This window comes from Monodon monoceros, unplaced genomic scaffold, assembly GCF_005190385.1.
Source record: "Monodon monoceros isolate NGI ecotype Baffin Bay Population unplaced genomic scaffold, NGI_Narwhal_1 Super_Scaffold_3, whole genome shotgun sequence".
In the NCBI taxonomy this organism is placed as follows: domain Eukaryota; kingdom Metazoa; phylum Chordata; class Mammalia; order Artiodactyla; family Monodontidae; genus Monodon; species Monodon monoceros.
The window spans coordinates 36364931-36389965 of record NW_021703780.1 but is presented as its reverse complement, the minus strand read 5'-3'; the positions used below and the strand labels follow the sequence as shown (position 1 = coordinate 36389965).

The following is a 25035-nucleotide window of genomic DNA, read 5'->3' as shown; positions in this document are numbered from 1 at the left end:
TAACACTGCTTTTTGTCTTATGTTCTGACATTGTGTAATGTATCTGTTCTTTGAAAGCTTGAAGAATTTATTCATAAAACTGATTGGCCTGATATCTGATATTGGACTATTTATATTTTCGACCTCATTTAAAGTTAGTTTTGGCAATTAGTATTATTATAAAAATGTTTATTTCATCTACATTTCTAAATTTATTGGAATTTACTGGAACATATTCTTATTTAAAAATTATTTTCTATTAAAGGTGCTCTTAATTTTAGATATGTATTGTACCAAGTACACAAACTAAATCTTATTCTTAGTCTAATATTGTTTATATTTCCTAATTTGTCTTTGTTTATGATCCTCTAGTGTTAGCTCAATGGAGAAATATTAAAGGCCTGGGAAGTTGTTATTGCCACCATTGTGTTTTCATAGGATTACAGCCATAATCTTTAGACTGTTCTTGCTTCTCATCTTGTCCTAGTCAATAAACTAGTCAGATGAATCCCCATTGACATCATGTTAAACAAAAAAGGGAATTCTTTTATTGACTCATCACTGCCTATTTGATCATCCAGATTCTTAATCTTGTATCAGACATCCTTCCCCCACATAATCTGGAACCTCATTGTTTTTGACCTCCCTACCTTTCCCAGCACTGATACTCAGCTCTGAACTGAACCAGATCCTTGTTGTCCCCAAAAGACACCATGGCAACTCATATTACCATTTTTATTCATGCTCTTGGAAGCCTACCTCAGAACCATTTCATCCACACTTGCTTCCTCCAAGGAATTCCTTACTTCCTCCCTGTAACATCTAATCACATATTGTGTTGTTCACCTCTTTGACATGAGAATCTCATCTCTCTGTACCAATTTAGAGGTTATACCCCAAATTAGCAGAGACTTAATTTTATTCTGCTTTGCTCTGCCCCATAGCACCCAGCAAGGCAATATTCAGTACATGATTTAAATATTTAGAAAAGTTTACTAGTTTTTCATACTTTTGAGAACCTTCATGTGCTCATGTGTTTTGATACACTAAAGAGAGGCTTCTCATTGCCTGAACCTGATTTTGAGCAGCTACTTAATATTTTTATTGTTTTCTGTGCCATTCAGTAACCTCAAGGTGAAGTAACTCAAAAAGGCAGTTGCCCTACCTAATTTTGAAATTTGGTTGTCTTGTTGTGGTGACAATTCATCTCTTTTAACAGAGCTTTTAGCATAATGAGAGACTGTTTTTTCTGTTGTTGTTTTAACTGCAAATAGCCACCTGCCTGTTGTCAAACAGCAGTTTCTGCTTATGGGTATTTCTTTTATCACCTGAATTTCCCCCTTCAAGATTCCCCTTTGCAAGAGAGACTAGCAAACTTTAAACACCCATTTTTCAAGGATCCCTTAAGAAGTCTGCAAATCTGAAAGGTTAGTTTCCCATAAAGGTTTCCTCAGGCACTTAATGAGATTATACAGTTATTGATATTCATACTAGGTTTTGAAGCAGCATCATCACTGTCCCCTCTTTGCAAATGCAGATTTTTTTTATGTTCTTATTAAATGAAATGCTCTACACTGGGCTGTGAAAGTAAAGGTCACAGTGAACAACCACACATCACATAGCTTTAGCCCTTTGCAGTTGTCATACTGTTTTTATTTTGTCTAGATACAGGTAATAGGTGACGCTGTGCTGATTTTAAATTAAATCTAAGTTTTGTTATGACAGAAGTGTTTGGCTGAAAAATATCATATAATAGGGTCATCTATCTATTTGCGTATTAGAAGTAGTTATTTTAAACTTACGTGAATATATTTTAATGGTGTTTGTGAACTTCTCTCTGAAAATTCAGAGCTGCCCATGCCAAAAAATGACTACATGTAACTTTATGTTTTGTGTTCATATGTTCTGTTGCTTCATAAACCATTTATTTCACTTTTTGATCTGTCAAAAGGAGGATTCTTTAGATTTAATAAATAGGATGCCATGTTGGCAAGGAATTTTTAAAATTCCCAAATATCAATATAAACACTTCTTTACATAATTCAAATTGTGACATTTTCAACTATTATTTGCAAAGAAAGGTCCTGTTAGTAAGACCTGCTAGTGTTCACTTCTGTAAAGCAAGGAGGTTTGGCTAAGTTTCCTTTCAATCATTGACACTTTGAACACGTTGCCAGCTGTGGTACAGCTACTTACAGGAGAGGCTCAGCACAGGGTCAGGGAAGAAGGGCACCTATGTTCAGAATTCTTTTTAAATGTCCACGGGGCAGTACCTATGGCCTAAATAGACGTATTTTTTAATTTTCTCTGAAGCCTCTTATAGAGAACATGCACAGGTCACTTCCTTTTCTGAGGAAGGCAGTGCATTCTTTCATTTGCAGATGCAGGACAAGATTTATGAGAACACTCTTGGTAGCTAAAATATGTCAAAAAAATAAAAGCTCTTGTAATACTGAGTGGTTTCTTCATTAATGTTATGAGATTCATGCTTGTGTTGATGGTAAAATGCAAATATAGAAACCTGAGTTGGGCCTTAGTTAAGCCTGTAAATAGTCAGAACTGAAGTCTAAATTGGAGAAGTGACAGCTCCCGATTTCATATTCATATTAAGTATGCTTTGTCACAGAAACAAGTGTCTAAAAATAGAACTGACTTCATTTGCCAGGTGATATTTTGACCTCTCAAAAAAGGTTTCTTTCTAGTTTTGAACCGCAAGATAGTGGTGTCTTAGAAGTTCAGTGTTAATTGCTGTTGGACTTTATCACATTTCGGAGTATTAGTGGTGAGCGTCGGTATCTTAATATACGGGATGCTCTTTTTTGGTTACAAGGGTTCTAGGTGAGAGATCACATCTGAAAAACAAACAGATTTAACTGCTCAGAATCCTTTGAGTTACATGAAACATGGTTTTACTCTTCCTACATAAGTAGCAGAAATAGAATGTTCTGGGTTGAAATTATAATTCTAGAGTTTATTCCACTATTCTTGCCTTCATTTATTTAAATATTAATGTTTTGTTGAGAATGGGCAAACCTTTTACTGCTTTTTGTACTAGTGCATTGATGGGTCTCTGCAGGACTAGAACAGTCAGTTGGCATGTGAGCAGAGTGTGGAGAAGATGGAAATTATATTAACCTGTTTTGTTCTGTACCAGTCTTTCTCAAAGTGTGGTCCAAGGACTTATAGAGGTCCTCAGGACCCATTCGCAGGGTCCATGAGGTCCTTCCTTTTCCAACTATATATCCATGTGAGGGTGATTTTTCTTCATATGCTTCATATAAGCAATCCATTGTAACAGATTGAATGCAGATGTGAAAATCCAGGTTTCTTCTTTAAGCCAGGCTGCTCTTATATTTTTAAAATTTGTGGTTATTTTTCATAAAAATATGTTTTTATGTTGACATTAATTATTTTGTGAATTTTAAATGAAAATTAAAAATTTTTTTTCAGTTTTTATTTCAGATAAGGTAAATATCACTAGATATAACCCACATAAGGAAAAGCTCTTTTGTGTTCTTAATAATTGTTAAGTGTAAAAAGTTCCTAAGATGCAAATGTTTGAGAACTGCTGTGCTAGATTAACATGTAAATATGGTGAAAATCAACTGTTTATTAATAGTTCCATTTCCCTTCTGAATAGATATGCATGTTCAATAATTGATTTTAGCCTGGATCATTTTCATTCAGTAGTGAAAAACATATTTTGAACACCTCATATGCTAGGGTACCAAGAAGCTTAAGACTTTGCCACTACCCCTAAAGATCATGCCATTAAGGCCATTGCTGGGTCAAGAGAGAGCATTTCTTCCAAAACGCATACCCTGGCCCCAACAGGGATGTCCACGCTACCGTAGAAGAGTCTGTCAGTACTGGGCAAATGGAAAGCATTCCTGATTTCATTTTGCTTGTAGTGTTTTTCCCTGAGGAAGGCGTTGTGGGAGAATTTTAAACTTTATTTCTGTTGTGCAGATAGACTAATAAGCATACTCACACACAAACACACACACTAATATTTGCAGAGCTGACCAGCTACAATTATTTAGGGGAGTCGGGGTGGAATGGTAATGAAATTTTGTTGAGAGGCCCTTTTTATGAACAACACAGAGAGCTTACCAATAGCAATTTCTTACCTACTTTGGAAATCCCCTTCTCATGAATCCCTGATTTAGAGCTAAATGGTGTGAAAAATCATGCAGTGAGTTAGGATTAGAATTTCTGAGAGATTAAAACTTAAGATTCTGTAACAAGCTTCGTAAATGGTTTAATTTGGAAGTTTCATTTGGAGAAATGGGAGGGCTATTATCGGGGCTGAAGATTTTCTGTAAACTTAGATTCCCACTCATTATATCTTTATGCATCCTTATTTATAATCGATGGTGTACTTCAAACTCAATTATGTAGACAGATTAGGTGTGTCCTTTCTGATTAAAACAGTTCATGAATTGCAGGTTTAGGGTGAAGTTGGAGGATAGGGTTTTCTTTTCTGAAGAGATGGCTTATTTTCTTGTGCGTTCTGGTCTGTCCTTAATATTTATTACCATTTACTATTTGAAGTATCCGTGTGTATTTTGAAGGCTTTTAAAGAAAGAATGTTTTACTGCTGAAGGAATATACATTCTTTGAATATTTTTAAAAGATAGTTTTGCATTCTTAATATGACCACATCAGGAGACAGTGTTGAGTTTATTTCACTATCTCCATTGCATAGATTTTTTTTTTTTTTTTTAAGGATGGCTCATCAAAAAACACTCCCATAAGATATTATGAATCTCTAGAGTGGAGGGAGAATTGTAGCTCATGAATCTGTTGTTTGAAATCACCTTTTGAATAGCAAGCCTGGAAAAGTGAGATGTTGCAAAGGTAAACAATGTACAGATTATGATAGAGTGGAATTGACAAGCTGGTTAAAAAAGGATGATGCATTTCTAATTAGCCCACAGTGCCTTAGTTAGAAATTAATTAGATACTCTTATGTAAATGTCACGCTAATTAAGCAAGAATATTGAAGTGTTATAAATCTACAAAAAGAATGGCTATTTTTGTGTATTAATGTTTTGCAGTTATCATGAAAGCTGATAGTAGAATATTTGATTACTGAGCTTCTGGCAATTTTTAGCTGACTGACTTCTTGACAGTCCATTTTTCCTAATTGATGTGGTTTAGCACATGGTATAACTGCAGCCAATGGGGGCTAGTGGAATCAGGATCCAAAAATAACTACTCATCACAGCTCTTTTAACAAAACCTTTCTGGGTAGATTGTTGATCTCTGTTTTCAAGGTTAAGGAGAAATACTGTTTTTCTATATTTACTCAGCCTTAGATTTTGAGTGCCTAAGATGATAACCAGCATAAATGCAGCCGCCCTCCATACCTGTGTTCTTGTCTTTCTCCTGAGTCATAGTCTTCAACCAGTCAGTTGGATTGACTACTATGGTAGCTCAGTGTTTTTTGACATGCTCAGTAACTAACTCTATAGGAGGCTGAAAAATGTTCCTGCCACTTTGGCTTGAAATGTGAATGTTGATAGTTGACGGGATACCTTTATTCAGTCCTTCTGGTTTTGCAGGTTACAGTGACTTTTAGTATGCAGATTTGACCCCTGTCTTCAACTTTACAAGGCTGGCTGAAATCAGTACTGGTTCCCTAAGAAAATCCACTACCCTGTTGCAAAGGCTGTAAAGATTTCTAGTTGCTGGTAATACAGCTGAAGAATTTCATTCCATGGCTCTCACGTGGAATTGCAAATGTGATCCATAGTGCTGCATTATGTATGACACCTTTAATACAAGAATAGAAACATCCCTAAAAGATAAGATAGAGTATTCAGACTTACAGAATACAAACCACAAGCTACCACACACATTATTTACTTGCAGATTCCAGACTCTGAATTGCTGAAACTTAGGAAAAAGTTCTGAATGTAATATCAAATGAAAAATGATAGTATTAAGTATCTTCAGATAATGAAGAAACTTGAAAAAATTTGACATGTTTAATTTTGCTTTAGCAAAAGAAAGCAACAAACACTCATGGTGTGATGGGCTAAAAGTTTAGATGAGTTAATCTTGATATTGTCTGGTTCAGAATTCCCAGAGAGTCTGTCATATTAAGCAAGGTACCTTAACTGTGGTTTTATTTTTAATATTTAACAACCCCAAACTTACTGTTCCAGACTCACTTGCTACTAATATAGGATAGAGGGTAATGGTGTGAATCATTCTGTGCTTAGAAATGCATTTATTTTACCAACCTTCCAATCCCGATCCCAACACACACACATACACACACAACATCACTGCATTAACCTGTAGGACCCAGGCAAGAAAAGACTTCTTCATCCTACTCCTCAGGTATTAGCTCTGTCTACCCTTCTGTTTGGAAAGAAGAGGAAGAAAGGCCAAAAATAGGAGCAGAATTTACAATGATTTATGAGACCATACTCCTGCCCCCCTCTCAGACATTAGCCAACTCCATTCCTTGATGGAACAGATGCCCTGAGTTTGACCCTTACCATCAACTCTCAAAATTACTTTGTTTGCTATACCCACATGGGACTCATGTTATATTTTTATTGTTGTGGACTCAAACCTGGAAAGGTTCCCCTTGAGTGGCCCTTAATCTCCTGCATTCATTTTAACAGAGTTGATTTGCAATTAATTGTGTAAGGGTAGATACCTTAATCTCCTATGGTTACTCCTTTTATTTGAGAGTATAGGAATTTTATATGACAGCACAATTAGTATATAGAATATATGTACAGTGCTCATGTGCATCTGTTCTGGAGTTTAAAGAGTTTCATAGGTTATAGTCTACCAGATCAAATTTAATTCCAAGCTCTCTGTTCATAATGTTGTCCAGTTATCAAAGCTGGGATATATTATCACTGCCAGTTACTCTTGCTGTCAGTTTGTTTTGGCTCAATTATGGTTCTGTTTGTACTTTACTATAATGTAGTGAATACTTTGGATTGGGTTGTTAGTTTAACAAGCTCTCTGGAGAACACTTTCATGATGATGCATGTTGAGATATGCTAGGTAGCCTTGAAGTTATTTGTGTATTTGCCGAAACCTACAGAAATTCATTCATTAGGAATTTTCAAAAAGATAAACTTTCAACCTACAAATGAGGTAAAGATTGCATTTGTAAACATGGGAGTGTTAATTCATGAGTCCCAGCCAAATTTCTTTAGGGGTTTTGATTTAACCAGTTTCTCTCTGCTCTTATAATTTTACTGAATGAATTATTTTACGTCCTTTAAAAAAATATTCTGCTAGTTAAGCTGTTATTGATGCTTGTGTTTTGTGTGGCTCACGATGTTGTGTGAGCTCAGTGATCTTCGCCATACATTGAGCTGGGAGTTAAGTGTTACCAGAGATTGGAACTAACTGGGCTCGTAATATGTACATCGTGCTCAGCTGGTTTAAAAATGTACACTAATCTCTTCCTATGCGCACCCCAGCCTATTGCATCCAAATTTCCAAAGTCAAGATTTGGGAATCTTTTTAAAAATGTACCCTTGAACTTTCTGGATTCCAGAAATGTTCCAGTATTTTTATCTGGTGGTTGTTACACAATTATATGTATGTTAAAATCCTTCAAGGTATATACTTAAGATTTGTGCACTTCATTCTAGTATTTCATTCTCTTTATGTTAAACCTCAGTAAAAAAGGGTTTTTAAAAAATGTACATTACTCTACTGATTCAATCAAGTGGCTTGCGGTGGTCACTTACTGAACACTATTAAGTGCCCTTTGTCCATACAGTCATGACCCAAGAGTAGATGACAAAGTGAGTCTTGACCCTTGGGTGCATAAAACCTCATGGGAGAGAAAGTGAAGATACATAACATAAGGCTTTATAGTTTATGAAGTCTTTTTGTACAGATGATCTCATTAACACTGTGGCTTATGGGCAATTTTAACTATCCCCATTTTTTTGTTAAAGAAACTAAGGATCACTTACCCAGGATTACTCACTAAATAAAGAATAGTTGCAGGACTTAACTACTTATGTTCCCAGAAATAAGAATGATTCATTTAACAACAAAAAAACAAAAGACAAAAAAATCACACATGGAAGCAGAAGCTATAACATTTTATGGAGCTACAGAGCCAGTGACCAGAGGGTTTCGAGGATGTGAGGTCTGTATTAGGTTTTCTTGCAGCTCATTGTCTCTCCACGTTACTTATGTTTATGTCGCCAGTGCCCATTTGGGCCTCCTCTGGAATTTTAGTATGTTAAGCTTTCTCTGGTGAATGTGACGTTTGTAGAAAATTTTTCAATTGAAATGCCCTGTTCTTTTGGCCTTTCTAATTTTTAATTTATTCTTGCCACATTTTCAAATTCTTGAGAAGTATATCCACGTGATGCTGGCCAGTGATGAATAATCCTTCCTCCTGATTACATTTAGCATTTATTACTCGTTCCATATTCTTTGGCAGTTGATCATTTCGCATACAGCTCTTTTTTGCTATCGTGTATTGTTCTTTAAGTAAACAAATTTTATCTTTCTAACAAGATTATAAGCCCCAGAGCATGAGACTAACCTGTGGTGGCACATAGTAGGTATTTGCTACGTGCTCTTTGACATTAACAACACACTTACTTGGTTTTCCTCCTATTTCTCCTCTGTGTCTTTTTTTTTTTTTTTTTTTTCTTTTTCCGGTACGCGGGCCTCTCACTGTTGTGGCCTCTCCTGTTGCGGAGCGCAGGCTCAGCGGCCATGGCTCACGGGCCCAGCCGCTCCGCAGCATGTGGGATCTTCCCGGACCAGGGCATGAACCCGTGTCCCCTGCATCGGCAGGCGGACGCTCAACCACTGCGCCACCAGGGAAGCCCCTCTTGCATATTCTTGAATTACACCTATCTGTCAGATCCCTGGGCCCACAAAGATTGCATGAAGGCTCTCTTGGTATCATATTTTTATAATTAAACTAGATATTCTTCCTTAGTCAGCAGTGCTGTCTTTAAATATTACAGTGATCCTTATTTCTTCCGACAAGCTGTTTCTTCTTCAGGGAGTAGCCCCCCACTTTAAATAAGTCCAGTTTTGCAATAAATTCAAAGGTAGGGTGACCACTGAGATAAGCCTGAGAAGGAGTATTCCTGCTTATTTCTCTGTGGAAAAACTCATTTCCCCAAACTTATGGGTAATTTACTCTTACCCAGATCAGAATTCTAGTTAAATTTTTTTTCTTTAATGTCTTAACATTATGTGAGACTCGATTATTTTTTATGAAAAGCATGTTATAATGTAGAAAGAATATGGACCTGTAGACTAAATTACTGAACTAAGAATTAACCTACCACTACCATCACCACCTTCATCTTTCCTAATACCCCTCCTTATGCATATTTACAGGTTGATCCATTCCTTTTTAGATTTCTCTTTATCCAATATAGGAGCTCTGGGTATGTGGAGGATATGTCCTAACTGATGTACCTGCCTTTCTGTTTCCAGGTGGGCCATGCACGGATACAGCTCATGTCTCGTTAATCACACCAACGAAAAGATCCTGTGGTACAGGTACGTACATCATTCTTATCTGGATTCATTCTTACCTGAATTATTCACAGGCATTAGCTACTGGTTTTAATGCGGTGTCCTTGCCAGAGTACGCTCTAATTTCTTCCATGATTTGTGAAGTGATGTATTATGTGCTTAGTATTGGGAGTGGGGTGTGAGTAGAGGTCGGAGTGATGCTCTTGGAGGTCAGATTCACTGAGTTAATGCTGGCAGCTAGAACCGAGAAGGTGGACATCAAAATTTACCTACTTCCCCATGTCTGAAGAATGTTATTAAGACCTAAACCATACAGAAAATGCAAATTATTGCCCAGTTTCTAGCATGTAGCTAATTTGTATAAGTCGTGGACTTACTAAAAAAACATTACTTAAATAATGATGGCTGGAGGGTAAAAGAAGTTATAGTACAGATAATCAGGTTAACTGACTAGTATAGTGTCCTAAGAGTTTTAGAAAATTATTTACTCTCATTTGTGCTAAAGCCATGGGGTGTGCTGAAATCATTCTTCTCAGATACATGGAGTCCCCCAAAAAACCTAGTGCATCTGTGACATTTGTATTAAGCATGAAGCCATGAATCTTGTACCTCTCTAAAGAGCACTCATAATGCCCATTGCTCCCTTACTCTGTAGCTTAATTTATTTTCGACAATATTTGCCTTTTTAAGTAATGCTGCCTGCTATTTAGAGTATCTTAAGGATTATATTTGAAAGAGTCAAAATAATTATTTTGTTTTTCTAAAGGTCACAAAGTATTTTTCATAACTTAAAAAGTCCTTTTAACTCCCCAGCAGAAATAGCACAAACTACTTCTGTGTACGGAGTTACACTGAAACCTCAACCCCTTTAAATACTCATAGTTTTGATGTTAACCTCAAACAGGCCTGTCCTTGCACAGTTTCAGAGTAACATCCAGGCATTGAACTCTGAGGAACTTTAATTTTACTCTTTTGTTCCAAATGACCGGTTTTGAGGCAGGGCTGTGTGAGATAGTCCTGACATGCTCCCATCCCGCCTGTGCTCAGTATCCAAGCTCCACTGGGTAGTTCCTGATTGAGACAGAAGAGAACTGTGCCCTGGCGTGAGACAGACCGTCCTGCTTAGCCAGAGGGAAGTCCGAGAGCTATCTTCTTACCCACTCCAGCCAGAAGCCTAAAAAAACACTCGAGCCCTTTGATTACAGGTCCAGCGCTTCACACACACACAGGTTACTTTGGTCTTCCTTTTTTCCTTCCAGTTTTGGCCCTCAGGACAGGGTTTATGGTTAGCACTACTGACATGTTCAGGTATCATCAAGGCGTGAGCCTCGAGCGCATTGAGTCGTCCTGAGAGATTTAGGAAAGAGACTTGTGTGCTCAGCTTAGACACTGAAACTAGTAGGAACCCCTCCTGAATATCATGTACTTGTGTCCTTCATCTTCTAGGCAGATCTGTTTCATCCTTTCTGTTCCCATACTATCTTGTGTATCTAAAAATACTAATACCATTTATTGCATGCTTACTACATTACCAGGCACCATTCAGTATACTTTATATACATGCATATTTAATCTTCAGAACAATTCTGCAAGGTAGTTATTCCTCTTTTACAGTTAACCAAGACAGGCACTCAGAAATTTAAATGTATTTCCTGGGGTAATATTACTAGTAAGTAATAGAGTCAAGACTTGAACACAGATCCTTCAGATCCTAAAACCTGCTTTTCACTACATCATATTACTGCTTATCGTATCATATTTTATCATAATTATTTATGCTCCTAACCAGACAGTACAAAGCCTATCACTGAATGAAATGTGGAGAAAGAGAAACACAGATTTGGAATTATAGCAGGTAGTGACATAGTTTTTGAAACAGAATTCTAGAAGCAGGTCTTGTTTCAGATCCTAGCCTAACCCCTTACAAAATGTGATTTTAAGTAAATATCTCAAAATTTGTTCTTCATCTGTAAAATGAGGTGATAAATCTCATAGCTTGATGTGAGAAAAGAAATGATACATGTAAAGCTTGCATAATAGATCTTCAGTAATGGTAGCTGCTATTATATTGTCTTACCATTAAAGATTATGTGTATACAGTGGCCAGTCATTAGATAGTGTTGGTAACACATCAATCGGTATTTTAGGCAGAAAGGAGTTAGATTAGAAGTACCAGAACGCATTGCCATGCCTAGTTTCATTAATTGGCTTTATGTTGATCACATTCTTTGTTGCATGTCGGTATTATAGTAGGAACTGAAGGTAATGTTTTAAAGTCTCCTTACATGAAATGATAAGTGGGACATTGAGCTCTCAGTCACACATTTCCAGGCCTTCTTTTAGGTGAATACATCCCTCTTAACTAGAAAAAGATTGAGAGTTTCTGGCTTGGAAGGAAATTAATGCAATGTGCAGGTCATCTCCTAGAAAGCCTGAAGGAAAGTTGAGATTTCTCACTGTGGACATTAAAGGTCATCAGGTTCAGCTTGCTGTACTTCTTCTCAAGTAGCCGGTCAGTGGCCCCCTCAGGCTCCTCCAGTTAGCCTGAAATAATGGCCCTGACTCTAGAGGACAGAGCTTCCTGATTTTCAGAGGTAAATTAAATGGTTTGATTTGAGAACCATAAGCTGACTGTCTTTGTCTCCATCTTTCTCTCTGTCCTAAAATCAGCAGGTTGCCCGTCGTGGGGATTCTGAACATTTTTCTTATGAATCAACACTTTTTAGTGTTACATTGCTGAAGTGTTTCTGTATCCTTGGTGTCTAGATTATTCAAGAATAGGACTCATGCCTCTAACACATGCTCTGGTGCTTCTACCTCAAGGGACACAGTGATAGTAGCCCTCCTAGAGATCTTCCAGAGCACAGGGCTTCAGGTACAGCTGATAGTAAATAATTACTTTAACACACCATTGTAAAGCAATTATACTCCAATAAAGATGTTAAAAAAAATTTTACAGTGGTGTCATTTTTTAGGAGCCATAGAGTAAAGCCCTCTGAATTAGATCTTACTGACTCCCTCCCAGCCAATCTATCCATATAAGTTTGGACCTAAAGCAGCCTCCAGCTTAATAATGATGTGTGCTAGAAAAAGGATACTTAGGCTAGAATAAAGTTCTTTAAGTCACCGGTCTCTGAAGAAGGGCATACAAGGTACAGTCTGTGAGGTATGGAGAGAAAATCATAAAAGCTCTTTATCTCAGCCCTTTAAAATTTCTGTTTCGCAGATTAATTTCATAATTATGTATTAGCCCATATGTATAGTTTAAAATCAGCAAATACACATACAAATACATATTAAAGGTACATGGCCAAGTGTCTTAGATGGGAGCGTACACTTAAAAAAAGTTAGTGACCTCTTCAGTACACAGGTCATTTTTTTAGTACTTTGCAAATTAGATCTAAAGGTTAGCATTAGATCCATTATTAATAAGTCGAGGAACGAATGTAGCCTGAGTGGTTGATAAGTGTCTCTATTTGTATCTCAGGTGACTACTGTTTGATCAGAGGGTATTGTAATTTAGAGAGGTGGACAGCAGTGCAGAGTGGTGGGTCTGTAGCCATCAAAAGTGAGAGAGGGGAGGGGACCCTTTAAGAAATTGTTCTTTGGTAGCTGTGAGTCTTAAGAAGCAGATTGCGAAAGGCAGCAGTAGTGGCAAATGAAAAATCAGTTCGTGTTTGTGAGCTTGGTGGGAAAGGCTTTTCTTTAGATGCTGGCTTTTAGTCACATAGCGTTAACAGTTAAACTCGGTGATCTTTAGATGGAAAAAAATAATGGCACCTTGATCATTTTGGTATTTAAGAGAGAAAAATTAAGTGCAGGTGTGTGTGGCTTTGTAGCGCTCTGGGATATCTACAGTCAGCAAAGACTGCCAAGTCCCAGGTTGCTTTTGGTTAGAATGTGAGAGTTAAAGTATATCACACCTTCAGATTACTAGAGAACGCTTACATTTCTTCAAAGAGCTCAGAATGTTTTGCACATGTTCCCTTGTTAACTCTCACAACATTCCTGCCAAGAACACGTATATTGTGAAGGAAAGAGCTCGCTTTCTTGGCAACAAGCTACCAGAAGATTCCCTTTTGTCCATCATCTTTTCTAACTATCAAGTTATACCTTAAACAAAACTTGTAATCTGAGCTGCAGTCATCTCCTTTAGTCAACTTTTTTGGGAATGTATTTGGATACTTAGGTGAATACCTTCATGAGGTCATATTTTTATGTTTAAAGTGTCTTGTGGGGAAGAGGTTTGTTGCCTTTTCTTAGGATTTCTTATTTAAAGACATGTTATGTAATCTTTTTTTTTTTGGTAAGACTTAATTTGTAGAGCTACAGCAAAAGAAATGTTATTTTGTATTTTATTTGTTGGAGCTTGCCATTGATGAACCTTAAAATTTAAGCTGTAATAGGCAGATAGAACCATGCCTTCCTTGTCTTAAATTTTCTTGAAAAATTTAGTCTCCCTCCAGTAGAATCCTTAACAGTGACCGACCCAAGAACCCTTCTCCTTCCAGTTCTTAGCTCTAGGCCCTAGGTTGAGTTTATCAAGGTTGACTTTTTAGCACATGAAAAAAAGGAATTTGCTCCTTCCCTAGTTCACCACTCTTATATGCCTTTTTTGTTTGTTTTTTCATTTTATAGTCCTTTCATTTCTGAAGTTAAAATAAGAAAAAAGTTACAGACAGGTTTACAGACTAGGTGGTCCTGTCAACAGACTTTTGCTCCACTATATCTTATATTCACTTTTACTCTTCTTGCAGCAGATATGTTGAGTAAATAATATTCTCTCTGATAGACTTGAAAAATGATGGTTTTAAAATGCTGTGTGTATGTTAAAAATGTGATTATAATTAGTAGAATAGCAAGTAAAATAACCATTTGTGGGGCCATAAGGGAGCTGTAGTATTGCCTAAGATGAAAGCAGATGGGACTAGAAACTGTCCCATTAAACATCAAGGCAGGTTTTCCCAGAAAGTATTGTCTTTCCACTCTATAAGAAGCATGCTAACTCATTTTAACTGTATATCCCTTGCCTGATCTCTCCTCCCCTCCCCTCTCCTCTTTCTTCTTTTCTTTGCTAAAGCACATGTTTATCCTTTTGGGTCACCTATTTCAGTGTGATAAACCGTGACATGAACTAGATAGCCTGTTATTGTTCATTGTTTCCTTTTTTTCCCCCAAAACCTTTTCTTGACTGACTTCTCTCAGGCAGCCTACTCATGATATTATTGTCTGTTCTTACAAAGACAAGAGTAGAAACTCCTTTTCACCTGGGAGTTCAGAGAAGATTGATGTGCTAAACACTTTCCACATCAGTGTTCAGATGCCAGTTAAAGGGAAATGTCTCATTGTCGATATGTTACCAAGAGGTTTATATAAGATCTTTTAAATTGATCCAGAAGCTAAAGGGTGGTAGTGTTAAATCAGAGGTGGCCCTATAAATCTTAGAAATACCTACAGTTGTGTGTTTTATCTCCTGGTAGATTCAGTATTCCTGGAAACAGTGCATTTAATCCCAGAGAGTTAAGTCAGTGACTATAGACTGTATTGGTCAATATCATACACTGTAGGTAACTCTTCTCAGAAGGACTCTGTGAAGCTTTAAAGGAAGGAAGGTGGCTTTGGGTGTGAGTTCAACTATGTAATTCAGTTCTTTTTTCATTCTTTTTTTTCTGGTCCTTCAGGTATAGTTTTTCCCTCAGGTCTGCAATATCAGCATTTGAGATAGAAAATTAGAAATTTGACCTACTTATGTAATATGCAAGTTCCCATCAGGAGAATATTAGGAAAGATACAAACCTTTCACTTTTTTATTAGCATTTTTAAAAACATCTTTATTGGAGTATAATTGCTTTACAATGGTGTGTTAGTTTCTGCTTTATAACAAAGTGAATCAGCTATACATATACCTATATCTCCATATCTCCTCCCTCTTGCATCTCCTCCCACCTTCCCTATCCCACCTCTCTAGGTGGTCATTTTTATTAGTATTTAATGTAACCATTGAAGAAAGATCAACATACTAAAACTGTCATGGCAAGGGGAAAAGTATTTTAAAAAAATGTTTTACCTTGTGCACTCATCATGTTGAATCCTGGGGTGGGGGACGAATACCAAATATTAGGCAAGACTGCAAAAATTTCTCTAAGCTAGAAGGTGTCATCTTGCTATGTTTAACATAGGAAAAAAGCCACAGGTTATCATGGTATGCCACAGTGATTGTTTACTGACAGTGGTTTTTGTCCATTGAGTGGATAACTGGGAAGGGAGATAATCTGCTAAATGCTTTTTCTTGTGGGGTTTTTTTGTTTTGTTTTTTTTGGTAAAAAGTTTAATGTGCTTGATTTGTTGCATATATTAAAGAATAGAATGAGGTAGCAAGGCTCATTATAATAATAAGATGATTTGATACTCAATATGTAAATAATATCAGGTAAGTTTAAAAGCACCTCACACGATGTATAGATTTCAGAAAAGTTTAAGGAAAGCTTACTGTTTTTCATTTGTACCCCTAAATGAGAGTTAGTCCCCATTGTCACCAATTCCTGTGTTTGTGTTACAGGCCAGCTAGACTTGTATGTGTAAGTTTGCTGAACTTGAAGTCAGAGGCTTGTTTCAGAGGCCTTGGTTGAGTTTTAACTTGTGAAAAGCAGTGGCTCCCCCTCTGAGAAAAGGCTGATACAAGTGAATATCAAGCCAGGGTGCCAGTCTTGTCAAGGGGAATTTTTGCACTTGAAGGATAAAAATGCACTCCAGTATAAAGAGGAAAAGGAAGTGTGATGAGCTTTGTTGCTATTGTGTGTGTGTGTGTGTGTGTGTGTCCGTCCGTCTGTCCGTCCTAGGCTTTGGTGTTGAGCTGCTCGTGGTCCACGTGCTTTGTGCAAATTCAGGTTGCTTGGATCCTTGAATGCAGTTACAGCTGTTTTTTTGCCTTTATGGTCATTTATTTTATCACAGCTTGCACTCTTAACAAGGAGAAAAGCCCGGAACTTCCATTAATTAGTTGTCCTATTGCTCCACTGGGGCAAAATGCCTGAGTCAACACTATTTAAAAAGGGTATCAAGGGAATTTAATACCCCTCTCCTCCTTTGAAACTTTTGGACTTTTTGGGGGGTGTCTTTCAGGTTCTGCTCCATAGCACTTGTGTGCCTGCTGGAGGGCAGCGTGTTAGAAATGTGGCTTTCCTGAAGCAGTCTTAACCAGGAGTGGGATAGAACAACCACAGAGCTGCATTATAAATCATCCGAGCCTCACAATGATACTGCCCATTAAGGAGACTTTTTTTTTTCTGCCCTCCTCAGTTCCTGGCTGTACTAATAGAACAGCACATCAGGCAAGGCTGTAAATAAAAGTTATTACCTAATAGGGGTGTGCTGAAGTGGAACGGACGGAGCTGAGGCATGGAGCCCTTATTACTGCTCATCAGCAATTATAAACAGGATAAAGTGTCTGGGACTTGCGCTGATGCAGTGAGGGCTAATAGAGGCTGGGAATGACACTAGGCTGTGATAGGATGATGTATGCTGATGGGTTTTTACTGCCTCATCGTGCTGCTTGCTTCCAAGACAAGTTGTGTTATCCATTTTCCTGCTTGCTCATCTATCTGCAGAGGCATCCCATTGCCTCTCCTGCCAGCAGGTGGGCTGGCATTTATTCCTCATACCTGTGTCTGCTTCTAAGGCACCCCCGTTGAGAAGAGTTTCAGAAATATTTCATAATCATGGCCAATTAAAGCCGTGATCTTATTGCATTGCCTGCTGTTGTGGTTATAGATCACACCTTGAGAAGTGGTTGCTTACATGGAATATAGGACAACTGGAGACACTGTAGTTAGTCAGCCAGTCTAGTACTTTATTAAAAGACGACTGTGACAAAGTCCTGTAGTAGATTCTGTAGGAACATGCAAAAGAAGTGATAAACATGCATCTTGCCCCTGGGGGCTTATACCATAAAGAGACAGAATAAGTACAGAAACATAAATACAACTAATTCCAGCTTTAGAGAGCAAGAAATGTAACTAATGTTTATTTTTAAAAGGGAGGACAGGGGGCCTTCCCTGGTGGCGCAGTGGTTGAGAGTCCGCCTGCCGATGCAGGGGACACCAGTTCGTGCCCCAGTCTGGGAAGATCCCACATGCCGTGGAGCAGCTGGGCCCGTGAACCATGGCCGCTGAGCCTGTGCGTCTGGAGCCTGTGCTCCGCAACAGGAGAGGCCACAACAGTGAGAGGCCCACGTACCTCAAAAAAAAAAAAAAAAAAAAAAAAAAAAGGACAGGGAGGATAAATTATGCTAATTATTAAGAGAAAATATACAAATGTGTTTTTTTTTTTTTCTTTTAAAGAATTATCTTCTTGGTGAAATGCTTAGAATTTAGTGCCTTAGTACAAGGGTTAGGGTTAGAGTTAGAGTTAGGGTTAGTGTTAGACCAACCTAAAGTGATAGAGGGCTACTGGAATGTGGAGGGAAAGTCCAGCAGTGGGGATTATGTTTTCCAGTGAACAGAAAACTGCAGATAAACAACCTGGCAGTGCTTTTGAGTAGCAGATAAGCACCTAATACTTGGGAAAATTGAGATACAGCTCTATTGAACTTTGATCACTCAACTTCACTAAATCACAGTGATTAGACCTTTGTGATAGGAGAAATCTTTGCAGAGCCGCAGAGGAATGCTTTTAAAAGGGTTTACCAGTTTGATCCCCGGAGTTTATGAGCATTCTGGGGTTGCTGTTTGTCACTTGTGCCTTTAAGTGAATACACCTCTTTATGCAGTACCTTCAAAACTAATCTACCAGGAGACCTCCTGCTGTTAGAGAAATTGTCATTTTTCTATGGAGTTCTTTGATGCCTTAAATTATTTTTAAAAAGCCTGATAGATTATAATCTCAATGTTACAAACCAGATAAACCAAGAATTAATGTGACAGGAGTCCTTCATTGTGTAAAATGTCTGGCCACTGGGTTATATGGATAGGTTTTTTTCCTTGTGCAAATTAATATTTGACTTACCAAAGAACCAGTTCATTCAGAGTGCTCTGTGGTAGTGACCAGTGGAATGGAGGAATAAAAATAACTGAGAAAAATGTTTTAAAATAATAATAACGGGATTTGATGACTGATTAGAGTTGGCTGAAGAAAGCATGCAAAGTTTATAAACTTGGGGAACTGAGGGAAGAAAGATGTGACTGATGGCAGGGAGGGAATGGGAAGAAAAACTCGTTGAATGTATTTTCAGTTTTTTTTTTTTTTTTTTTTTTGCGGTACGCGGGCCTCTCACTGCTGTGGCCTCTCCCGCCACAGAGCACAGGCTCCGGACGCGCAGGCCCAGCGGCCACGGCTCACGGGCCCAGCCGCTCCACGGCATGTGGGATCCTCCCAGACCGTGGCACGAACCCGCGTCCCCTGCATCGGCAGGCGGACTCCCAACCACTGCGCCACCAGGGAAGCCCTGTATTTTCAGTTTTTGATGAGCTAGATTGTACATTGTTGTAGATTGTCCTGTAGAAAGTTAAAAATATAGACCTAGTTTGGGAATCATCGATCTTGAAGCAGTGATGAAAGGTGTGCAGAAGAACAAGGGGCTAAGGGTTGTACTTAGGGGGCTGGGAAGGAGAAGAGGAGCCTGTCAGTTAAGGAAGCTAAGGAAGGGAGAAAACTTCATACAGCATCATGAAAGATTTATGAGAAGAGGGGCCAGGAAATATGAGGACTAAGGAAAGCTGTTGTCTATGGGTAGCAGAAGATCATTGGAAAACCTGAAAGAAGTTAGTGTCATAGTCATATGGTGGGAAACCAAAGCCTGATGGGAGGTCATTAAAGAGGCATTTGATAACAAGGAAATAAAGGCAGCAGACAAGTCATTCAGTTAAGGAGTTAGTTGGGCCATTAAAAACCAATAAATAGTGGTGGTTGGAGGGAGAATCAGGATCAGGCATTTCTTGATGCAGAGGTGGTTAAGATAGGGAAATATTTTACCCTTGTTAAGATACAAAGGGAAAGTACAGAAAGAAGGGAAAAAAGTGGAAAATATTAGAGGAGGAATAGAAAAGGTGCACAAGCAAGATTCTTTAGAGGCAGAAACCCAGAAGCATTAGTTTCCTCCTAGAGTATAAGCGAAGAGATACAGATATAGATAAATAGGTTTTCTCTTTTAATATATAGACAGTTAGCTGAGACAAGATGCACTACGGAGTTCATCCTTGAAGGTCATCATTTTCTGAATAAATAGATCATACAGCTATCAGCAGCAGAGAACTGAGAGAACTACTGTGGACTGAGGGAGGAAAATAGGATTTCTAAATAGTAGCTAATCCAAACTGTCATTAAATAGTTTAAATTTATATTGGGCCAAAGTGAGACTTTCTCTGGCTACTATATTTAACCCAGAAGAAAAGCATGAAGAGAGAATAAGTGGTACTCATTTCTTTTTTTAATTATATGTTTTCATTTTTACAAAAGTAACACATGGTAGCACATCATAACCCAGAATAGTTTATAAGAGAAAGATAGTGTAGAGATGGTCCCACCCCACAAAACTGAACAGCATCTCTCTCTTGTCAGTTTCTGTTTTAGTAGTTTCACTCTTTACGTTACCTTTTTACTAACTGTGGAAGAAAGAAAAAATGCTTATATTCGTGCTTTTTGAGATGTCAACTGGTTTGAAACACGAAGATTTAGCTCACACAGTTCCTCATCCCAGCATTTGAAATGTATGTTATTTGTTTTCATCCTTTTCTTTCTTAATCCATCAATTTTCAGCACCATCTCTTAACGAGGATATTAGTACCTGTGATAAGAGGTACTACCTTATCATACCTCCTGTCAGCTACACTTATACTTTTTATATTGTCAGAGTTGTTAACTATTTATTTTTGGCCTATAGCCACAAGCAAATCTTCCTTGTTATGTCCATAGGTTGTTTTTTTAAATTGAAAGCCAATAAATGACATTTATATTATTATGACTGTAAATGTTCCCTGCCAGGAGGCCAAGTTATATGATAGGAATAGATTGCTTTTTCTGTGGGTCTAATGTCACAGTTCCTGGGCCTGTAAGGAGAATGTTCTTACGTCAAAGCCAAATCAGGTTTTGTTGTTTGTCATATTCCATCAGTTGCTCAAAAATCATGCCACATTTTAGTTTGCTTTATATTTGGATCGTAATTTTTTTAATACAGTTTTTTTTTTCTTGGAACTTATACTTGCCTTTCTTTTTTTCTAACCTGTATTTATATCTTTCACTCAAGACCTCCCTCCTGGAGCCCACCATCTTTCTGCCTCAATCTAGACTAGATGTTTTATAAGCCTATTTTGTCACCTCAGAATTTCCCTTTACTGTTCTCTCTTTTATTCCCTCATTTTTTGAAATACAACGCCGAAGTAAGTTCCTAAGAGAAAGAGTGTTGGGATTCTTGCATATCTGAAAATGTCTCTTCTGTCCCCAGCTTGATGGAAAGTTTGATTAAGTATAGATTCTTGGATGAAAATCATTGCTCCGTTGTCTTCTAACATTTCATGTAATTGCTGAGAAGTCAGATGACACTGATGCTAAGTAGTATAGCTAGGATTTTTCCACCTCGAGAACTGTTAGGATCATGTTTTTATTCTTGGTGTTCTAAAATTTGTAGTAAGTATCTGCTGGTCATCTTTTTTTTTCCCCATTCAAGATGCTGGATACTTGCTAGGCCCTAAGATCTGAAGACTGACGTACTCCTTCATGGAGCTGCAGACTGTCTTTGATATTCCCCAACCCAATGGTTCTCTTCTCTTCTGGGACTCATAATATAGATGTTGGACCTGCTAGATTGGTGATCTTAACCTCCTTTCTTATAGTCTCCATCTCCTCTCTGTGTTCTGGGTGATTCTGTTGACTTTATCTCAGGTTTTCTTTTGATTGCATTTCAACAATCAAGCTTTCAATGCGCTTGCTCTGGTTCTCTGAAGGTTTTTTTTCATAGTATCCTATTCTTGCTTATGGATATAATAAGAATTACTATCATATAGTAATATCTTCTTTTTTTAAGCCCTGTTTGTCTCTCTCTCTATCTCTCTGTCTCTCTGTCTGTTGTGGCTGCACTGCACCATGTGGCATGTGGGATCTTAGTTCCCCAACCAGGGATCGAACCTGAGCCCCCTGCGGTGGAAGCGTGGAGTCTTAACCACTGGACTGCCAGGGAATTCCCATATAGTAATATCTTCTGACTGTATTAATTAGTGGTTAGACCTGTGCTCTTCTGTTTGCTGAGTTCTCTGTGATTGCTTTGAGGCCAATTTTCCTATTTATCTTTGTCTTTTACTTCATGCTTCAGGTTCTCCTCATTTGCCTGGTGAAACTTGGTTTTCTGTTGACTTTATATATGAATATATATATATACTTATTTTTGGCTGCGTTGGGTCTTTGTTGCTGTGCACGGGCTTTCTCTAGTTGTGGTGAGTGGGGGCTACTCTTCATTGTGGTGCGGTGGCTTCTCTTGTTGGGAGCACGGGCTCTAGGCATGTGGGCTTCAGTAGTTGTGGCTCACGGGCTGTAGAGCGCAAGCTCAGTAGTTGTGGCGCACAGGCTTAGTTGGTCCGCAGCATGTGGGATCTTCCTGGACCAGGGCTCGAACCTGTGTCCCCTGCATTGGCAGGCGGATTCTCAACCACTGTGCCACCAGGGAAATCCCTCTGTTGACTTTTAAGAGAAAAGGGCTAGATGGGTGGGCAGGGTTTCTACCATGCCTCTTTCTTGAATGGGAATTTTTACTGGGGCTCTGTGTGGAATGGAGTGGGGACGAGGTGTTAACTGGCAGGGTCGTTGTGAGGAAGTTAAGAACCTGATGGAGGAGGAAGACTGGACTATGAGGAACCATAGAAATGGCTTTGCCTAGGCAGGTCATTCAGTTTCTCTAGACAGGAGATGTCCAGATTTCTGCCAGGTAAATATGGCCTGCTGCCAAAACCAGTATAGTTGTTTTACAAAAAAGAAAGAAAGAAACAAAAGTCTTTTCAGTGCATCCCCTGCTTTCTGCCCTGCTTCTCATTCTGCTTCTCTTAAGACTTTTCCTTTGTACGCAGCAGCTACCACCTCTGCAGTCACCAAGTTTCAGCCTTAACCCACTCCCGTTGCTACCACCGTCTAGAGATTTGTTTAAAATCTCTTGCTGATTATGTTAAACACACAATTATATTTATTGCAGTGGGTTCATTCTTGTTATTTTTGTGCTTTTATTTCAGTTGGGTCTGGGGGTTGGGATCAGAGGAAAATGTGTTTAATCCTCTTGAACTAAAAGTTATCTGGGACAAAGTCAGGATTGTGCTTCCTGATTTAATCATCGGTGGAAGACAGAAGGAAAGGGTAGCCTCAGTAGTATGTGGTTCTTTGGAAATCTAGGGGATAGGATTGTACCCAAGGTAAAGCTCCTAATCCTGAAGGGAAGGGAGATATACTTGTTCATGGTTGAGAATGGGGGCCTCTAGAGGCAGACCACCTGGGTTCACATTCCAGTGCCCCCTTTTACCAACCATATAACTGGAAGAATAATTGTACCTCTCTATGAGCATTGATTTTCTCTTCTGTAAAATAACAGACCCAGCTATTGAGTTGTTGAGGGAAATGAAATAATCTATTTAAAGTACGTAGTGCCTGATAAATGCTCAGTAGGTAATCGAGACGTGGACAGAATGTACCTGATGGTCTGAATGAAAGGAAGGTAAAGAGGAGTTTGAGGGAGTGTGGAGGAAAGTGAGAAAGAACTCACATAACTCACATGATCTGGTTGGAAAAAGAGGTGGAATCAGAAACTGGTAATGAGGGCCCGAGGCCAAGCAGATTGGAGAGTGCAGACCTGGAAAGGAAGAAGTGAAGGATAGTGGAGTCAGGGGCAGTTAGCAGCCCTGTTTGAACAGATGAGGGTGGTAATGACAGAAAGCCCAGAAAACCCCTTCTTAAGAAAACTGGGCATCAGAACGGGTAAATCAAACTTCTTCTTTTTCTGTTTTGTTTCTAGGCCTTGTTTTAAAAGTAAAATTTTACTGTATGTATTGGTATAAAGTAATTCTTACAGAAATTTCACAACCTTACTTTCCAAAAAAACCCAATAAATACTCTTATTTTCTGAGCTCTTCTTTAAGTTTTTATACGTGTAATTGAAAACTCCTTCTTTCTGAGGCAAATCACAATTTAGGAGCCGCAGAGGGCTGATAGTTTTCTTGTAGTTAAAATCTTGATAAAAAGACTGGCTGTGGGCTTCCCTGGTGGTGCAGTGGTTGAGAGTCCACCTGCCGATGCAGGGCACGTGGGTTCGTGCCCCGGTCTGGGAAGATCCCACGTGCCGCGGAGCGGCTGGGCCTGTGAGCCATGGGCACTGAGCCTGCACGTCCAGAGCCTGTGCTCCGCAACGGGAGAGGCCACAACAGTGAGAAGCCCGCGTACTGCAAAAAAATAAAATAAAAATAAAAGACTGGCTGTTGCATCTTAACAACATGAGAGAACTTTAGCCAATAAATTTACTTCTTTATGATTAAAAATCAGACAGTTTAACCTCGGAAACATTCCTGTCATGGGGGACTTCATATTGTGATTAGTTATCTGAACAGCCAAGTGCCTCTGTGGGCTCAGTTAACCAGCCTCCCACTACATATGTACAATTATTTTTAGTGCATACACACACTCTGCTATAAAAGCTTATTTGGCCCTGTGCGCCCTGCCGTTCTGAATTCTCTGTTTCATTACCAGTATCCACCCACAGAGTTTCAGAAAGCCATTCCCAAATAGCAGAACCACAACTCAGAATTTTAAATAAACCACATCTCTATTAGCTTAATGGATGGAGGAATTAGTTACATGCTATGCATTTCCCACATCCATCCACCCTTTCAAAACTTATTAAAAATGTATACATATATAAGCAAGAAAACAGGGCATTTAACTCAGATTAACTTTTCTGTTACTTTAGCAAGGGATAAAGAAAGAATACAGGAGACAATCTTTAAGATTTTTACCTTGAATGTGGGCCAGACTTTACTTGCAAAAAAAGTATTTTGGGCACTGCTTCTTTGTTTCTAGAGAAAGTTGAAGAACTCTTCTCCAAAGATGTTATTACATTACAGCTTGAATTATGTGTTCAAATATGCAGGGTCGCTTTTAAAAGAAAGTTGTGCTGGGGTGGGGGCGGTCGGGTGGTTGTGTAGTACTGATTAGAAGGGGAAGTGTTAGCTGCAGCAGTCTGTTTTCCAGCTTGGCATTAACTGATAGTTCCTGTAACTGACAAGGGTTCAGAACTACTTTTTCTTTGGCTTCCTGTTGATAAATCCATTTCTAAAAGATTAAAATCACATCTTAAGGTCTTGGTCATCATCCTTCCTGGAACAGCTGTTGCGGTAATTGATACAATTTAAAATGGATCCTTATTGGAATTGGAGGAAGTATAGACTAAGAGAGTGACAGGTACAAGTCTGTGACTAATCATTAAAGTGTACTTACAGATAAGTGTTGACTGAACTACAAACCTGGAGAAGCATGAGCTTTGACCTTACTGTTGATTACCTGCTACAATTGTTTGGTAGTGCACTTTCCCAT

At 38.5% G+C, this 25035-nt stretch overlaps 1 protein-coding gene across 1 annotated transcript in view; it reads left to right on the top strand.

Moving 5' to 3' along the window:
• The window catches only part of ZFAND3 (zinc finger AN1-type containing 3), a 320181-nt gene that overhangs the window by 256374 nt on the left and 38772 nt on the right, over window positions 1-25035 (top strand). The window contains exon 4 of the mRNA XM_029243463.1: window positions 9442-9507. Within this exon, the coding sequence (XP_029099296.1) occupies window positions 9442-9507 (66 nt within the window). The remainder of the gene's footprint in view (window positions 1-9441; window positions 9508-25035) is intronic.